This window comes from Trichoplusia ni, chromosome 10, assembly GCF_003590095.1.
Source record: "Trichoplusia ni isolate ovarian cell line Hi5 chromosome 10, tn1, whole genome shotgun sequence".
NCBI classification, from domain to species: domain Eukaryota; kingdom Metazoa; phylum Arthropoda; class Insecta; order Lepidoptera; family Noctuidae; genus Trichoplusia; species Trichoplusia ni.
The window spans coordinates 12,639,776-12,657,789 of NC_039487.1; the positions used below are offsets into that span (position 1 = coordinate 12,639,776).

The window sequence follows — 18,014 nt, forward strand, 5'->3', positions numbered from 1 at the left end:
CAGCAAATCAAAAGAGTAGTGTTCTATTTAATATAAATTTAACTTTTAATTACTATTTGTTAAATCAATGTTTTGAATTTTATATCTTTATCGATATATAAACATATTTTACGCCGAATTTTTGACATAATTGAATCGAATATTTTCTCTGGACCGATTATCTTACTAAAACATTGTACGAAACCTATGGCCCTGCAATCATAGTATTAGTAATTCTCTTCACTACACTAGTAGCGATGGCTTCGTAGACAGTTATTTATTTAAAATTTGGTTTTGTGTTTGTGATTTTTGTTTCTTTTTCAGGTGTTATGGGTGAGTTATTGTAATTTTGAAACTATTTACTTAATATAGATACTACTTATAATGTGTAAACGTTAATTCAACCCCTTGGTAACAAAAACCGTTTACTGTGTCTGAAATTAATTTGAAAAGACATTGAAATAAACAGTTAAAACTTGTGTAACTCTCGTTCTCACTAAATTTAATATCTCGAATATTGGAATCCCGATCAACTTTGGTCTCACGCTCAGACTCTCACGATAGTAATAGTATTATACAGATGATGATATAGTGAGATGAATAGTAAGAAAATAGTAAGAAAGATGTACCAAATAAATATGCTTAAGAATATTATGTAAAAGATAAACGTTATAATTTAAAATAGTACAATAAAATTGAATTACTCATAGATTGTTAAAAAAAAAAACATAGTACAAAATAAATTAGGATAGATAAAACTAATATAACCATTAATTAAAGGAAATTATATACAAATACGCAATTCACAACATTAAAATATATCATAATACATATGTCATAAATTTACTTAATAAATAGCATTATCCTCCTCTCTCCTACTTTTGCTGTGCCCGACAGGGTCCATAATGAGCTGTGAACCTAGTTATAATTTACCACCTATGTAACATTATGGTATGCAATAAAGATTTACTTACTATGATTGTAAAGCTCACTACTTGGCGTCTACCTTCGCAGAATATCGGTTAGATGTCCTCGTTTATAATGTGTTTTTATCTTGCTATGATTGTCCTGATATGTATAACTCAATAAAGCGTTATGGATACTGGATTCCCATTTAATAAGAGATCAGTTCTGAATTGCTAAGAACTGTGACAGCTCATATTCTCTACGAGTATTCGCATAAATATTGCGGCTAACATGCTACTTTTGACAGTGAAGGATGCACACATTGAAGATATAAGCTCATCCTTATGTAATCATAGACATTTCCTATACAGTTTCAAATTGGTGTGAAAATATTCTGCATCAAAATGTTAAGAATACTCATCACATAAGTTTGTCTCCTTTTGAATTTTAGAGACGAGTTTTGATATTGGGCGGCTGTTGAAGAAGCATGAAAAGAAGCATAAGAGCAAGCCCTCGCAGTTCGGCAGTGTAGCAGGCGGGGTGTGTTAATCACTTTAATATAAACAATCATTCATTTTTTGTATTCAGCATGACCATGAAAATGTCACCAAATATGACTCAATCACAACAAATTTTACAGGCTAGTACAAATATGAACTTTTCCAAATTACTTATGAAATATACTTTTTTAAAATTTTGGCTGTCCCTAGATTTCCCTTAGGTTACTAGTCTGCATAAATGTAACAGAAGCTTTACACTTATCATTTTCTTGAATAGAGGAGATATTTTATCTTGGTAACCCTAATTCCTATAGAATTTTACAGATAATGTAATGAGAACTTGGACTTTCAGGTCAAAAAGAGGCTAGAAACTAACTTGAAGCACAGAAAGAGCAGCCGCCTTTCTGTCTTTGACAATTTAAGGAACTTGGCAAAATGTGAGAGCCCCGTACCTGTACCTAAGGTGCAATCAAAAGTAGAGCAGAGGAGACAACAATTGGAAAAATGGAAGGCAGAGAAAGACAAACAGAAGAAGGAAGCCGCTCTACAAAAGAAGAAGCCATTTGTAGCGGGTGTACCACATAACCCTCTGAAGTTTGTCCCCCCACCCCCACCACCAAAGCCCAGTACTTCTGGAAGAGTCACCAGATCCCAGTCTGCTAAGACAAATGCCAAAATATCTGAGGCTAAGGAACCCAAGTCTTCCAAATCTGCATCACAATCCTTTGCACCCCACAATGCATCCTTCAGACCACCAGAGTTCAAAACTTTGACTAAGCTTCCAAAATTGGCCCCTCCAAAAACTAGAAAGGATAAGAAACAGAATATAACATTTGACCCTGTGTTACCAGACTCTCGTAGCGATGTTAAGCAGACTAGGGCTAAGAAAGACAAACAGACAGTGCTTGAAACCAAAAATATAATAAAGCAAAATGAAAGAACAACCAGAACTAAAGCAACCAAACAGAATCTAGTACAAAAAAACTCCTTAAAAAGCAGTTCTTCTAGTGAAATGGAGCCTATTACTGAAGTTTCACCTATTTTGGTTAGTAAGGCCTCCAGGAAATCATTACCAGCTCCTAGTTCACCTGTTGTTACTACCAAGACTCCTAGGAAGTCCATTCAAAGAACTCCATACAAACCTGTGCCAAAGAGTGAGTCCAGTTCTGAAGAACGGCTGCGGTCTCCAAAGTCACCAGCCTCCATAGAAGATGGTAACATGACTCCACAGCAAATAGCAGAAGAGGCGCAGAAGATAAGCCCATGTGTTACCATGTCGCGAGGCAAGGATAATGCTAGAAAAGAAATGAAGAAGAAACTTGATGAAGGTACTATTTTGTTAATTACTACAAATAGTATAGGCCCAATGATCGCTTCAATTTATTTTATGGCTGTCATTATTACAGTGTAAAAGAGTGTCAGAAATAGGCTAGGTCAAAGTTCAAACTTCTATATTATATTTAGGATAGTTTGATGTTTGGAACCATTTCATATTTTTGTTCTTTTGATTAAATTTTAACTTGTAAAACACGATTACTATTTGGAGAAATCACATTTTTTTACAACCAGAGGTACTGACCAATTATTTAAAATACATAGACAGTTCCTTGTATTTTAAGTAATTGAAACAAATTTTAAGAAATCGTCATAATCATTGTCATAGGTTTGCTAGACGAGGATGCTAGCAACATCGAGAGTGTGGACCACTTCAGGCGTCAATTGGCATCAGAGATCAAGCGCATGACAGAGATGTGTGAAACTTGGGACAAGATATCTGAAGCTACTGTCTTGCCAGAATCTGTACAGGTACAACATAATCTTAAAAAATTACACATCAATCATCAATGTTGGTTTTTTCTCTAGTCTTTTCCACAGTCGTATTATGTATTCTTTTGATAAACTCACGCTTTGATGTTAGGAAATAAATTATTCCTTCAAGAATTGGCACTTGCAGTTGAAGTTTTTTATCGGCCTATTTTCCATAGTTATGATACTGAGACTATTGCGTGTCGTGGCCAGGAGGCAGTGCTGTCGGCGGTGGGGCAGGCGCGGCTGCTGATGTCGCAGAAGCTGGCGCAGTTCGCGGCGCTGGTGGAGCGCTGCGCCCGCCCCGAGCCCGGCGCCGCGCTCGTCACGCCCGCCGACCTGCACGGCTTCTGGGACATGGTGTTCATGCAGGTTACTATTCACTTTTTCTACGTATATTTTTCAGTCTTCTTGCTATAAGAAAAGAATGGTATGTCGTCTCTTCTTGATTAAATTATGTTTGTTAGAAGTACTCATCACATTCTTCTCTGCAGGCAGTGGTGGAAACCCTGCATACATTAAAAAATGTAATTAAAGTGCTACTAATTTGAAAAAGGTATTAATAAAGTTAAATTAGAAAAACTACATAAACTGCATCTTCTTAGATCTTACTGTTATTTATATCTGTAGGTACAATGTAATTAAATTATTTTACTTTTTCAAGGTTGAAAACGTAGACATGAGGTTTAAGAAGTTGGAAGAATTGCGCTTATGCGGATGGGTGGAGGATAAGCCAGTGGAGATTAAGAAGAAGGTGGTGAAAGCCAATGTGAAGAAGGCCGCGAAGGCACCGGGTGGACCCAGTCGGCTCAGGGAGATGATTGCAGGTGAGGAAACAGTCATTGATGTTCTGGAGTAATACTCTAGAATTCCAGATTGTCGAAAATTTACAATTCAATAAAAATGCTGCTTAAAAATTTGCAACATTTTTAGCAAATCAGTCAGTGTTTATTTTTGATCAAAATTTCCGTATCTCACTAAGTTAGTATCTCATGATTCAGCTGCGAGAAAAGCCAAGAAGGAGCAAGCTGAGCAACCTGCGATCGTGGAGCCAGTCCCGGTGGCGGAGGCGGGCAGCAAGACGTTCGAGGCGGGCTTCTTCAGCGTGCGCTCTCCCGTGCGCTCCCCGCGCCCCGCCGCCCCCGCCCCCGCCGCCGGCCCCGGCCCCGGCCCCGGCCCCGCCGCCCCCGCCGGGCCCTCCCCGCGCACGCCGGCCCGCAGCACGCTGCTCAAGGCCGTGCTGTCCAGTGAAGCTAAGAAAGCTTCCGCTTCCAAGGTACGCAGTAGTCTGTCGCGAGGTGGCTGTTGCTAGACCGCCCAGCGTGGGCGTTAGTGCCGGTCTTACTTCAGGCTGTGATCTCAAACATGGTCGAGAATGAGTCCCTGGCAGGCCATGCAATAGTTGCCTGATAGAAATTTTCAATTAGCCAAGACAATAGCAGAAATATAACCCTAGGCGCCGAATACGACGCTGCCACGTCCTGCGAACACGATTTTTGGGATGGCGGGTAGGGCACCCCACTAACTGATATGGATCATAATATGGTCTAGTTTTATTTATAGGATCATAGGCTAACTTTGACTTGGCTGTACAAAATCATCTTCTTCATGACTTATACATTGATCAATGATACATTTTTTTTTATTGAAACCAAACTATAAACATTTTTTACAGAATTCAGCATCTTTCGCGATGTTGCGTGCATCAGTGCTCGGTAAAAATGTCGACTATGAAGGCATTGATCTTCTACCAGTAAGTAATCATTTCCAATACAGGTTAAAGTTGATTAAATGGTTCGTAATCTTGTAAAACTAATTATATCTTTACAGCAAACACCTGTTCCCATGACACCAATCAACCTATACGCCACTCCGGGTCGTAGCATATTGAAAGCCACAAACACAGACAAGAAGTCATCCCGCAAATCTATAAAGATGGTATTATTTAACCGATCGGACGCGGACGTGCAGGACGTGTCGTACCACACGCCTGAGAACACCAACGATACTGCCGCACAAGAAGCTAACACCGACAGCGGCATATCTTCCATGAGCGTAGAGAAACTCGACGACAAGGAAAACTCTAGAAGGAAGTCAAAGTTAATAAGACAAGACGCTGAAGACAGGAGCCCAGTGGTCACCCGCAGTAGACGCAAGAGTATCAACACCAGTCACGATGAACAAAACCATGTCGCCACTCCTCGCCGTTCCTCAAGGAAGAAGGTTCTCCACGAGTCTGAGGACAACGTAGTGGAGGAGAAGACCAAACGCTCGACTAGAAGACGGAAGAGCGCTATCGAAGCCCAGGACTGATGTTTGCATGACCAAAAAGACTTGTTTTATTTATTTTGACTCTTCTTTAGTGACTATTCACAAATGTCATGTTTCGGGAAATGCTAAACGCGTGAGTAACGTAAATATTAATATACTCTGTGAAAGGAATTATTGTTCCTTATATCTTTGTGGGTGACAATAATTTAGGTGGCAACCTTCTTCAGACACATACATTATACAATTTGTAAGGTATGTCTTACTCTCTGGAAATTAAGATTTTGTGTGGGGTGGACTTATTATTAAGTATTACTAGGGCTTACCCACAGGCATTTTTTATGTTGTACCCAATGAGATTCCTCGAGGTGTGGGTGTCGCGAGTCGAACTAGTTGACTGGCAAGAAAAACGCGTAAGTAAATCTTAACAATACTTAGTTAATATGAAGCTTGGTTTATGATGGCACTATCAGTGTTAATTATTTCCTTTCTTGCACATTATATTGTTTAATTTTTTGAAAACGAAATGACCATGAACTAAGAAACTGTTTTGTAAAAGTGGTGTGCATTTTTAATTCGTGTGTTAATCTCATTCTTACGTTCTTATATTTTCCCTTTGTAAAATATTCTAAATGGTGGTTATGATCTTTTATAAAACACTTTTTCAGGACTTCCAAGAACCCAATAAACTGTGTTGGTATTTTAGATTATTTTTATAAAGAACTAGTTAGTAAATCACTGTCGAGTGAATACCAAAGCATTTTCTGCCATATTACATTGCTCATTGTATTCATAGATAACTTAGGGGAATAACAATCATGTTTAAGAAATGGCTGACACGATTTTTAGATAAATTTTTGTGGCAATCTAGATCATGCACTGATTGTGAAATAAGGCACAACAAGTTTTTAAACGAAATATTAATATTTTTAAGTGTTGGAATTTGAATTATGGAATTAGTTTGACGTTAAATTTAAGTAACCATGTTTCGCCTATTTGCTAAAATTATTTCGTTTTAATTGGTATGACTAATATTCAAGTAAGTAGTATTTTAACATGTTTCTAGATTGTAAATAAGTATCGATATTAAATTGCTTGTGTGTAATTTTTGTTACTTTTTTTGTGAGATGGCCCCTGGGAACGTGACTTTATAATGTGGCAAGTGCAACATGGTCTTTTAAGCATACATATGTATTTTTAAATTCTGACATTAAGATAGATTTCGTATGTTGTCGACATTCCAACCATTTTCCAGTTACAAGGTTCTTGCCTAACCCGTGCCTTGAATTTCGTTACCCTGGGGGCTGTCTAATTCCTATTTAAGTTACGATATTGTCTGTGTCTGTTTCTAGTAATATTATGTCGTGATTATTGTACAATAATAGTAATTATAATTATACAAAAGTTTTTAATAATAGCTTGGTTTTTTTTTATGCCGTCATCCACTTTGATCTAATTTTTTGTTTGAACAATAAAAATATATTGTGTTATGATGTCTGTCTAGCTGCGCTTTGGAAATTTTCCATGGAAGTTGTGAAAAGAAAATGAGTTGATAAATTTGTAGCGGAGCTGTAAAGAGTGCATTAATGTGCTTCGCGACAGACTCCGCCTATCTACCGGCTGGTACTGTCGCATACGTCGAACTACATAAAACATTCTTAGTTACGCTGAGCCATCTTCACCAAAACTGAGCTAAGCAGGAAATTAACCTATTTTATTGGTGTTTCACAAACACATCCCTCGCTACGTATCCTAGCATATCTCTGGTAGAAACGCAGCCTTAACATTTGAATGTTGAATTGCTTATCTTACTACGAATAAAAAAAACTGATGTCGTAATAATTGGCTGTACCTGCAGGTAATAAAACTATTTCTATTTTGACTGCCGGCAACACACAACATCAAAACAAAGTTGTTAGCACTATCTGTGCAAAATCGTCGAGTTAGTTACAGCTTCACCGCTTACGCAAGAGATCTAGAGGCGAGCGGAGCCAAGTTGAGGACATAACTATACGGAGTTATCCCTTGGCTCGCGGTACACTGACACATTAAGCACGTTGCCAAGTCGTTATCGCGCGAGGGAGCTGCTAGGTACGCAAATACCGGCTTTTGGAATAAAAACTAGACCAAGTTGGGATACGTGAATGGGTTTGTTGTTGTTAATGGTCTTGGCTTTTAACGGAACTTTGAAGTAGAACATGTTAAAGTATGTAAATACTTATGATAAGGATAATTAGGTGGCAAGTAAGTTATAAAGCAACTTGATAAATTCTTGATTCAATTATCAAGAAACAAATTAATTCCCGTGTGCGATTACGATTCAAAAATGCTATTTATAGGTACCACTTGTCTAAACAATTCCTTAAGATTAATTGTTGCCCTAAATCAGCGTAATACGGTCATTAGGTTATCTTCATCAAAGGAAATTAATTTTCCGCAGTTTCTTGACACTTGGGAAGCTAAAAGGGATTACAAAAATGGCTGTAAAGGTTCCTATAACAATAAAAAATAAGTAACTCGTCCGTTGCTAAACGGGGAATAACAATGAGAGAGATTAACTAAATCTATGCAAATTCAAGTTGGAGCAAAGCTGTAATGGACGGCAATTTGGGCTTACTTGCTGGCAACCCTGGAAATAGCGCGAAACGCTACGTAAAAATTAAAGTATGATTACTTTAATTTTTTTTTTTTTTGCTAATAGATTATTCTTATGGTAGTGCATCTAAATTCAGATACTTCTGTAATTTCTTTTGAATTTTTCCATTTAACCAGCACCCAGGTACCCAGGTACCTACAATTATAAAATTTATTTTCTGAGACAATTTGTTTTTTTTTGTTTAAAGTATTCCTTCAGTTTTAGCCCTTTTTACTAAATAGTAAACAGTAAGTTTACGGCTAAACAGTAAACAATTATTGCGTTCCTTTTAGGTTGAATTAACTATGAAACATGATTCATGAGTACGTATTTTAATGTGTAATGACGGAAGATGAAACGCTTCTGACAGTAGTAAGCTAAAAAAAACGTTAATATGTCTCGCGTGAGTATTCTAAAGATGAACCATATCTTCAATATCTTGTTAAATAAATGCACGTGCATACCGCCAGCGAGATTTGTGCCGAAGTAGATAAGTTGGTGGTGAGGATGTTTATCGATACTTCCATAATGATAAGTATTAGTCACCGCACTTAATGCTACTTTTGCATCGAATATTGATTCACTTTCAGACAGAAGGTTTCAAATAAAATATCTAACGTAATGCATCTTATGAAAAATAACAGCCAGTTTTTTTTCGTTAGTAAGTTTTTCTTGAATATTTGTTGTAAGAAGCTGGCTGTTTTCTGTTGAAAATATTTTACCATCCTTTAACGATAGTTGTATTAAATTATCGATAAAATTACAACTCTCTCATCCTTAATAGTCTTCAGTCGTCGTTGCATCGTCTCGCGGCAGTCGACATTTTTATTTCACTTCATTTCGTCGAGACACGACACGTTAACCAAGAAGGATTTTGTAATACACATTATTTGCAATGCAACATTTTGCTTTTCAAGGTAGACAGGAATTGTTAGTAGTAACATCACTATAATGTAATTAATGAGCAATGTATTTCATTCATATAAGCTTTAAACATCGGTTTTTAAAGTGTGAACTTATTTAATATTTTCCGTCATCAAGCCTGAGGATGTAGTTGTGATACAAAGTTTAACGCTGGTTTGATAATATTGTACTAAATCAAAAGTTATTCAGCAGTTATTGCGCATACATAAGAAAGAAAGAAAATCTATTATCAATCTTTTGTAATATAAAAAATCTTTTTGTCTGCATTGTTCACACCACGTTTACACATTCCTGCACCTAAAGATTCAAACAATTTTGTACATAGAACCTTCTCAGTGATGAACTCCATGACCTCAGAGGGCTGAGGCTGAATAGTCATTGTTTTTGCCCCGACTCTGTGGGGAGGACGCAAAAAATAGTTGTCTATGGCAAAAGGACGGCGCGAGTGCTGCGATGCGAATAATCCACTAGTAATATAAACAGTGTCTCTTCGCTTTGGTTAGGGGAAAGTCGGGTGAGTATGTGCTGCGGGAATGTAGGGACGTTCCTTTATCTATCACTGATTTAAAGTTTCCTTATTGACAGCAAATATTTGGAACAAAACCTTTTGTTATTACCTTGGTTAGACAATTTCGACTACCTAAATAAAAGTGTTTCGTTGCCTGAAACCATATTTTTGACAACTGAATAGAAGTTTATAGAAGTAACATACACTTCGGCAAAGCTACCAGCTACCGGATAGTCCTTGGTTTTAATCCTAAGACTAACCGCTTTATAAAACTCATAATATTTTTGACTGCCTCCGAAGATTTCCGAAACCTTATGGTTACCTCCCCGTAGCCTAAGAGAGAGAGTTTATTAAAAATTGGATTTGCTCATAGCGAACCACGCGGCGCCGCCCCACACACCGGCACATTATTATTTTTTATTATTACCCTATAAATGGGGAACTCAGGCTTGTCGGTGGGTAAATATTATCTTTTGATTAGGCGTAGGCATTGTGCAAAGTCTGTAATGCTGTTAGCGGATCAATTCCCTTGATTTCTTTGTATTTTGCACCTAGAAGGTTTTCTAAACTTTCTTAATAATTTAGTAAGTGATAGCAATGTTGATTATTTCCATTAAAATATTAATTACAAATAATAAAAATAATTGGGGTAAGCTGCACTCATTTTGCCAAAAGGTTTAAACTCTTAGAGACCTTACGCTATTAGAACAACACCTAGGTGCTATTATGATTATACCCTTTAGGTCCTTAACGTAAGTTAACAAATCTTTGTAATAGTTTTCAAATCTCAAATCCCTTCTCATAGAAATTCCTTCTTGCCGGCTACTCTTAATCGAATTTTCAATTTAATTACCCTCAGTTCGGTGCCTTAGCTTCCGTTGGAGCGTATTTGTAAATTAGATCGAAACTTGTTTAATCCCGTTTGTGACCCTCCCTTACCCCGACACGTCTACCTAAAATATGGCTGACATTTTTCAGGGACTTAGCTGTCTCCCTAGTCCCTACCGATGAGGGATGTGGATGCGTCTGTTTGTCAAAAGGGGCGGCGAATTAATATTGTTGAAACCAACTTGATATGAGTGTGGTATATCGGGGTGCGATGTGTAAACGGTGTCGAGTAATCAGATCTAGTTTAGATTTTGTTTGATGAATACTGCTGGTGATTATGGCCAGAATAGTATATTTTTGTTAAAATTAGTGGTGAACCTGACGCACTAGCCAATCCAATGTAAAGGGATAAATTAAGTATTTAGTATTTATAAGCTGCTCTTTGTACGTCAACTTTAAAGGACTTCTCACCCTGAGTTTGTTCAATATATTTGTGTTAACTCCCACTGTAATGGATAAAATAACTAGGTACTTCATTATCTGAATACAATTTTGTGTTAGAGGGGAAAACATTCAAGTGATTTGAAATAATGAGTTACGTAATTCCAAGTGTAGTGGCTTGGAATACCCATCAAGTAGAAGAAAGGTAGAATTGTATCGTCCCTCTATTAGAAAAGCAGATTGCTCAGCAGTAGTACTGTTAGAACAATAAAAGGCAATCTGTCTTGCCCTTATTGATCGAACGAAGAACAATCTCACTTTTTCAATCCTCCTCTATCTCGAATATAAATAATTACAATCAAATCAAATGAAATCAAAGCGTATATCAATTGTCGGTACAAATCTATCGTCCGGGTGGTCTCTGGCTTGCGTGGCCGGCGCGCGCGCAGCGTTGCCAATCGCTTAGACGCGCCACTAATTTCTTCCATACAGAGGTTTTTTTACATTTCGTCGGAAGTAATAGGAATTCATTGAGAAGATGTTATTTTTTACTGTCCTACATAGAAAATTGATTGATTATTGTTGACGCTTCGAAGGGTCCGTCCAGCTTGGTCACTATGATGTTACAATCATATTGAAACCGGTATTTTATAACAACTGCATCATAATACAGCCAAAAGACCATAGGTACAGTTAAACAAGCGGGATTGACCGAAAGGTTCACTACGGCGTCGATACGAAAAGGGCGAAGGAGGAGAGAAACCGGGTGGGTTTCAGTCAGTAAAAGTCCGGCACTCCCTTCCGTACACCCAAAGCTGGTAGATTTTCTATTCGAAAAAAATACAATTCAGTAACTTGTTACGGAAAAACATGTGCATCGAGATAATCATTAGCTTTGTTTTTTTTAAATTCGTAAAGTCTATTTTCTCTTCGTAACTCTATGGCCCCGTGGCCAGTATATTGTATACCACTTTTGTATTACTCTATATCACTGTCTGCGACGACTGTTTCTATTTCCACATCCGTCTGTCCGTCTGACAAATCAATCGGCGATGCTTGAGTGATCGCCGATCGGGGTCTAATGCCGTGATTTGCATATATTGATATCGCGATTGTGGATTGTTACTACGTAATGTTGTTATAGTTGTTGGAGGTGTTTTTATAAGGCAATAGACAGTTTTAGGTATGGTTTTTTTTGGGTACATGTTGTGATCTATCAAGGCTGTTAGAGAACAGGAACTAGGCTTTTTATGTACTTTTCGACATCCTGGTTAAAACCTGTACCGAAAATGTGTTCGGTTCTTTCATTAGCGGTTTATTCGAAACGTAGCGTCAAACTCCGACTGACTAAACTACACATTCACAGCCTATCACATCGGCTCAGGACGGATCCAGCTATGCAATTATTAAATAATATTTTACTATTCAACAATCATCTACTACACACATCTTTCAACATTCACAAAAATATTTACAAGAACAATCGCGACCTACAAAAAGTAAATTCAGAATATCAATCTTAATGCAATCTTATAATTAAACTGTGACAGACATAACGCGCACTAAAACCTGTCACAAATCACAGAAGCACTCTCGTTGCGACGAATCATAGAGTTCTGAGTAGTGTGTTGTGTTCTCCGGGACTACTGAGAGCTGGTAATCCGACATCAATTATACAGTGACCGTGTTCCGGCATAGACAATGGGAGCGCGTATTAACCGGGGACTGGCAGCGCGCCGCAGATTCGAGGAAAACTACATTTGTCACACTCATACTGTGTTCATTTGTTGAGCGAGGTTATTGGGGTAAAAGAATAGTCGGGCTGATGATGACCAACGGGGTGGTTTTAGACAAGTAAAAGCCCCCGAAATATGACTGCACGGATAGTCGAGAGTGCATTTCGCCATATCGTAATAACGATGTGTCACTTGTTCGATCCCCGCGTAGGACTATTATTTGTGAGACTGGGTGTCTCGAGTCTGTGTATGTGACTAGAACGGTTGTGAAAAAACCCGAGTGACATAGGGACTAAAATACAGGCGTATATAATAAAAAAGGCAATAAGGTTGTCCTAGATGTTTAGACTAGACCTAACAACCCACCCAAGAATAACGTGATTCGTAATTTCTAAAACAGTGACAAAGTTAGCATGACAGCTTATAGTGTTATTTTTCTGTTCTTCTGCTGTGCGTTTCGTAAGCTGTATGCTGAAGAAGTTGTTTCACACTGTTGAAGAGGTATCTCTAAACTAACTATATATCTGAACTATTTTAACACTACATGTTATGGTATTGCGACGTAGCGGACGCAGTGTTAAAACAATGCTAATAAGTCGTAAACGAATCAAAATAGTTGAGTATCTTTGTCTGTTTCTAAAACTATAATCTTACCACATTTCTATTCACATTCAGTCAGCATTAATTACATGAACGGGAATCCCTTTGGTCGTCTGTTTCACAGTCCGCGCGATTCGGAGAGCCGAGCTCGAACCATTTTAATTATATTTGGCAGAGATGGAAGCTGCATCTCGTAAAGGATGGCAGCGGACGCTGATACCGCAACGCCTTGATAGGATTTTGTACAACATACTTCTAAGAAGTCAGCACTTTCTGAGATATATGACTAGACAAATAGAACAATCTCTTGTATTCAAAAGTATTTGCAATGTACCAATCTGTCACTTACTTTATTTGTATGATTTGGTTTAAAGCAACAAATTATAGAGTATATTTAAATAAACAACGAAATAACCTTATATGTAGTTAAGAGTTTAAACTTAATAAGCTGGAAATTATTAATTATGTGTTGGATAGACTGAGTAGATACATAATCGGAACTATTTTTTTTAAGATATTCTGTCTTGCAAACAACGTACTAATTCGACCAAATGACGTACACAAGTTATTTTTTTACCCTACAATACTTTTTCGTCAAGCTCCTGATCATCCTTATCACGGTTCACCAGCTCCTGAACCCAAGTAACGTTTCGTTTCGATAAGTCACGTGACTTCGGCCTATCAACTCCCTACATTCGTAGGTTTTCTATTGACGTTAACGAGCATGAAAATTAGGTAGCTAATGCTTAAAAAAATAACAAAATACATTTATTACAATACCTATAAGTACCCTGAGTCATAATTCCAAGATCATAAGATTAGTTCGACACCATTAACAAAACTCTGTGCACTAGAAATCTGGCGTTATAATAGTTTAATGGCTTATCTGAGGGCACGGCAGTGCCCCTGCCAAGTCTCGAGCAAAACGGGCACGGCCGTACCATCTTTTCTCGAAGCGATTCGCGGCTGTTTCGCCCCCCCTGTATCTTCGACGTGGACAAAGCTAGGAGTTTAGCTTTTCGGGGAATAATAGTAGGCATTAGAACAAGCTTAAGTTCGAAATTACATGCCAATTGAATTAATGGTTTAGGAGTTACGGTCGATCAAAGTTACACCATTTTGTCACTCACTGACTCACTGACAGATCATCAAAAATCTAAGGTACTTCTAGCAGACTAAGAAACTTCAAATTTTGCACCAAGATAGGTCCTTAGCCACATATAAAGGAAAAATTATAAAAACATTAAAAATAATATGCCATAGAAAACAATTTTATATTTGCGGTTTGGCAAGAACATTATGTATGGATTTTGACTGCATTGTTAACTTTGTTCGTTGTTTAAGTACCTATTCAATTGGATGAATACATACATAGAATAGAAAAGAATAATATAAATGTAATACACAGACTATCATTAATACAAATTAATACATAAAATTCATAATTCATTAAATTAATAAAGCTAAAACTCCATTGTATTGCGATAAATATTGTATGCGCGCTCGATAGATGGCGTTGTACGTGTCTGAGTCGCGCTATGGTTTCGTTACAAAGCGCAGTCTAAGTAGTACTTCAGAATAATTCGATAATTTTCATTTGATAGCGCCACCTGTCTATGAAAAACCATTTCGAAACTAAAAAATATTGTAGTGATAATTGATATTCGGAGAACTTTACGTGTTATTTAGTTTAGTTTAGCTATAGTTTGTAAGTTAGTAGATATATATATGCATATATATATAAGTTTAAGCTTGTTTACATTAGAAGTAACGAAGTCTCAGAGAAGAAACAAAAGAGATAGAGATAGAGAATGGGTTCTAAGCAAAGCAGTAGCTGAAGTCCTAGAAATTATGACACCTAAAAAAAAGAAAGAAATACACTTACAAAAAATAAATGAGATCCCACCAAAAACATTAAATGTAAAAAAATGCCAAGTCTCTCGATGCAGTCTTTCCATCGTAAAAAGTTTTGAGATCTCATAGAAGCCAAGTCCTATTCAAAATATTTTGTAGTTATAAATCAACATTTAGTAATTGTATCAATAGTTTTCTTTATATTATAATTATAGTGACTTGGCAATGAGCACAAATTAAAAGCTGCTTGATGCCTGGAATTATGTGCAAATGTTACTGACGAGACCAGTGATCAGATTATTTGTTATGTGTGAATCATGATGGTCACTACCGACTACATGCTCCAATACAATAATTAAGAATACCTTACGGGCCATCGCTTTATGAAAGTAAATGAATCGAGAGTACACTAAGACTGACTGCCGTTGCCGAAATTCGGTTGGGACGACACGGATAAACCAAAAGAAAATTAATTTTGTGATATTAATGTTTACGCATGCGGTGTGTGTAACTTTCAACTCCTACAAATATGCCGTTTTATTTGTTTCTTCTTGTGCTCATTGCCTAGTCACTATAATTATAATATAAAGAAAACTATTGATACAATTACTAAATGTTGATTTATAACTACAAAATATTTTGAATAGGACTTGGCTTCTATGAGATCTCAAAACTTTTTACGATGGAAAGACTGCATCGAGAGACTTGGCATTTTTTTACATTTAATGTTTTTGGTGGGATTCTAAAGACAGATAATACTCGATTGTCTTTGCAAGGCCCGCGCGGCCGGTGTGCAATCTACTTAAATATTTACGGTTTTCACAGCTGTGATTTAGTTGATATTTCGTGTCAAATGTTGTAATAAATTAGTTGCTCGAAATTGTATATCTTATTTTATGGGCAAAAATGCTTCGTTTAGTACATTCCTATTCACTCACTACTCCCAAGATTTATACACAGTTTGCATTTAACTTTGGTCTCTAATTGTTTTTCCGGATAGTGGACAGCACATGGTTAACAACCAGAACCCAATTTCGCTATTTAAAATTGCCGATGATTGAGTGGAAATCGGATTAAATTTGACACATTCGTATTGATAATGAGTGTTCCGCCTCGTTCTGAGTTTCCACTTATGGTGTTGGCAAAATGCTTAGGAGGATACAGGAATTCGCAGCTGTTTCCTCACGAATCTTTGGAAGTCGCATTTCCTTTAGCAGATCAAGTTTTCCCTAAGGGTGACAGTCTGGTTGTTCCCAGAAAGACAGCAAGAAAATAGCAGCTTAATAATAAGAAATTAACAGGTTAAAATTCGGCATTTCCAAAGCACCTTCAGAATTGATGTGTCTTTCTTTTACCTTCGTATTTTCCTATCGAGGTGTCCTGAATACCTACCTACTTAACTCAAGATAATTAATATGTTTTTAATTCGGTCTTGTTTATTATTGTTTGCGCTTTTTCTCTGAAAGTCTTTAAGCTTGATTACCGGCGTCATGTCGTCGCTAATATCACATATGATTCAGTTTTCCCGCTATAAATAGACTTTCCATTTCTTTTTTTGGATGTCGTGAAACATGAGTGTTTACAAATCTGTTGACGTCATTTATACATATATAGTAGGTACCTGTACTTATGTAAAATTACAGGTTTACAGAAAATTAATAGCATGTAGAATTTGAAATAAAAAGTTTGCAATTTAAGAAGAAAATTATTTATATATAATAATCTTTCTGCTTGAGTGGAAAGCTTCTAAAATTTGCACAAGAGTATTGAATAGGCTATAAATAGGCCAGTTCCAGTGAAAGCCGCCTTATTGAGCTAGACTTCAGGTCATACAGGACCGCTACACAGGGACTACTTGAGGACACATACCACACACGTAATTGCGTCAATTGTGAATGTCTATCTAGTTACGCGCTCAGAACGGTGTCTGCAAGTGTAAACATTAGAAGTACAATCTGATACAAAATGTGTAGGAATAAGGAACTTATGAGGATCTTTATGAAATTGGATAAAATGTTGATTCAAATAAATGTAAGAGAAAGTTTAAGATGTACTTGTTATTATTTGACGTATGTAACTACAAAATAATTAAATCAATGCGAAGTGCGTTTTGGCACTCGGCCCCCACGGCCCAAAAGTTTCAACCCCAAACGGCTCAAAGAAGTAACTACCAACTAGATTACTATATTTGCGTCTTTTGAGGTTTTCAGCAGCCGCGGCAGCAGAGCCAGCGCAGCTCAAAGAGCCGGGAAGGTGAGATGGCGCAAGAGTATCGACACATGGATCTTTTAAACAAAAAAACTGTTGTTGACCCGGAATAATTGTTGGAATCCTTTTTGTATTGATGTACCAGCACAGGGTAGCCATCATTTATTTGCTTGACGGGATCAATATAAAAAATTAAGGTATGTATAAAAAATAAAACCTGCTTAAAAAACGAGGTTAGTTTAATGGATTTCCAAATACCTACTTACTTCGTCTGTCTTACGTTAATTTTTGAAAGCGTAGAAAAAATATATATATATCAAGCATCGTTTCACTACACAGGTACAGTACTAAGTTTCTAAATCCGCACGATTATTATGACAAAACAGTCTTTATAACGTATATTCATATTCCTTGCAATTATTGAAAATCTAAATCGAAAACTCCTTTAAGTTATTCTGTCGGCGACTGTACATACAAGTTCTGGAGTTAATAGCAGTTGTCACAAGTTGATTGAGATGACAGTCGCGATATGTTTTACTTATTGAATCGGCACTATCATGTAGCTATTAAGTTAACTTGACAAACTGATTGGCTGATTAATTGTTATATTAATTACAAATTATGTGCTATTTTTGTTTTCTTTGCTATTTCTGTCTCGTTTATTCTCCTTGTATCTTTATTTGAGTAGCACTATTATAAATGGTACCTATTTTTTTAAGTAATCATAGCCCAGTGGTCTTGAGTACAAATCCCAGCATGAACCACTTGCTAATAACAGTGAAGGAATATATCGCGAATACTCTCACCTATAGGACATTCAA

The 18,014-nt window shown here is 36.9% G+C and overlaps 1 protein-coding gene across 1 annotated transcript; it reads left to right on the plus strand.

Annotated features, from left to right (window-relative positions):
- Nucleotides 1–252: 252 nt before the first annotated feature.
- LOC113498094 (disks large-associated protein 5) lies at nucleotides 253–6,876 on the plus strand. Its single transcript, XM_026878007.1, has 9 exons — nucleotides 253–312; nucleotides 1,337–1,425; nucleotides 1,738–2,713; nucleotides 3,049–3,191; nucleotides 3,405–3,563; nucleotides 3,856–4,018; nucleotides 4,193–4,467; nucleotides 4,867–4,944; nucleotides 5,022–6,876. Exons 1-9 carry the CDS (start codon nucleotides 309–311, stop codon nucleotides 5,502–5,504), a joined length of 2,370 nt encoding a protein of 789 aa, XP_026733808.1. The 5' UTR covers nucleotides 253–308; the 3' UTR covers nucleotides 5,505–6,876.
- The last annotated feature ends 11,138 nt before the right edge of the window (nucleotides 6,877–18,014 follow it).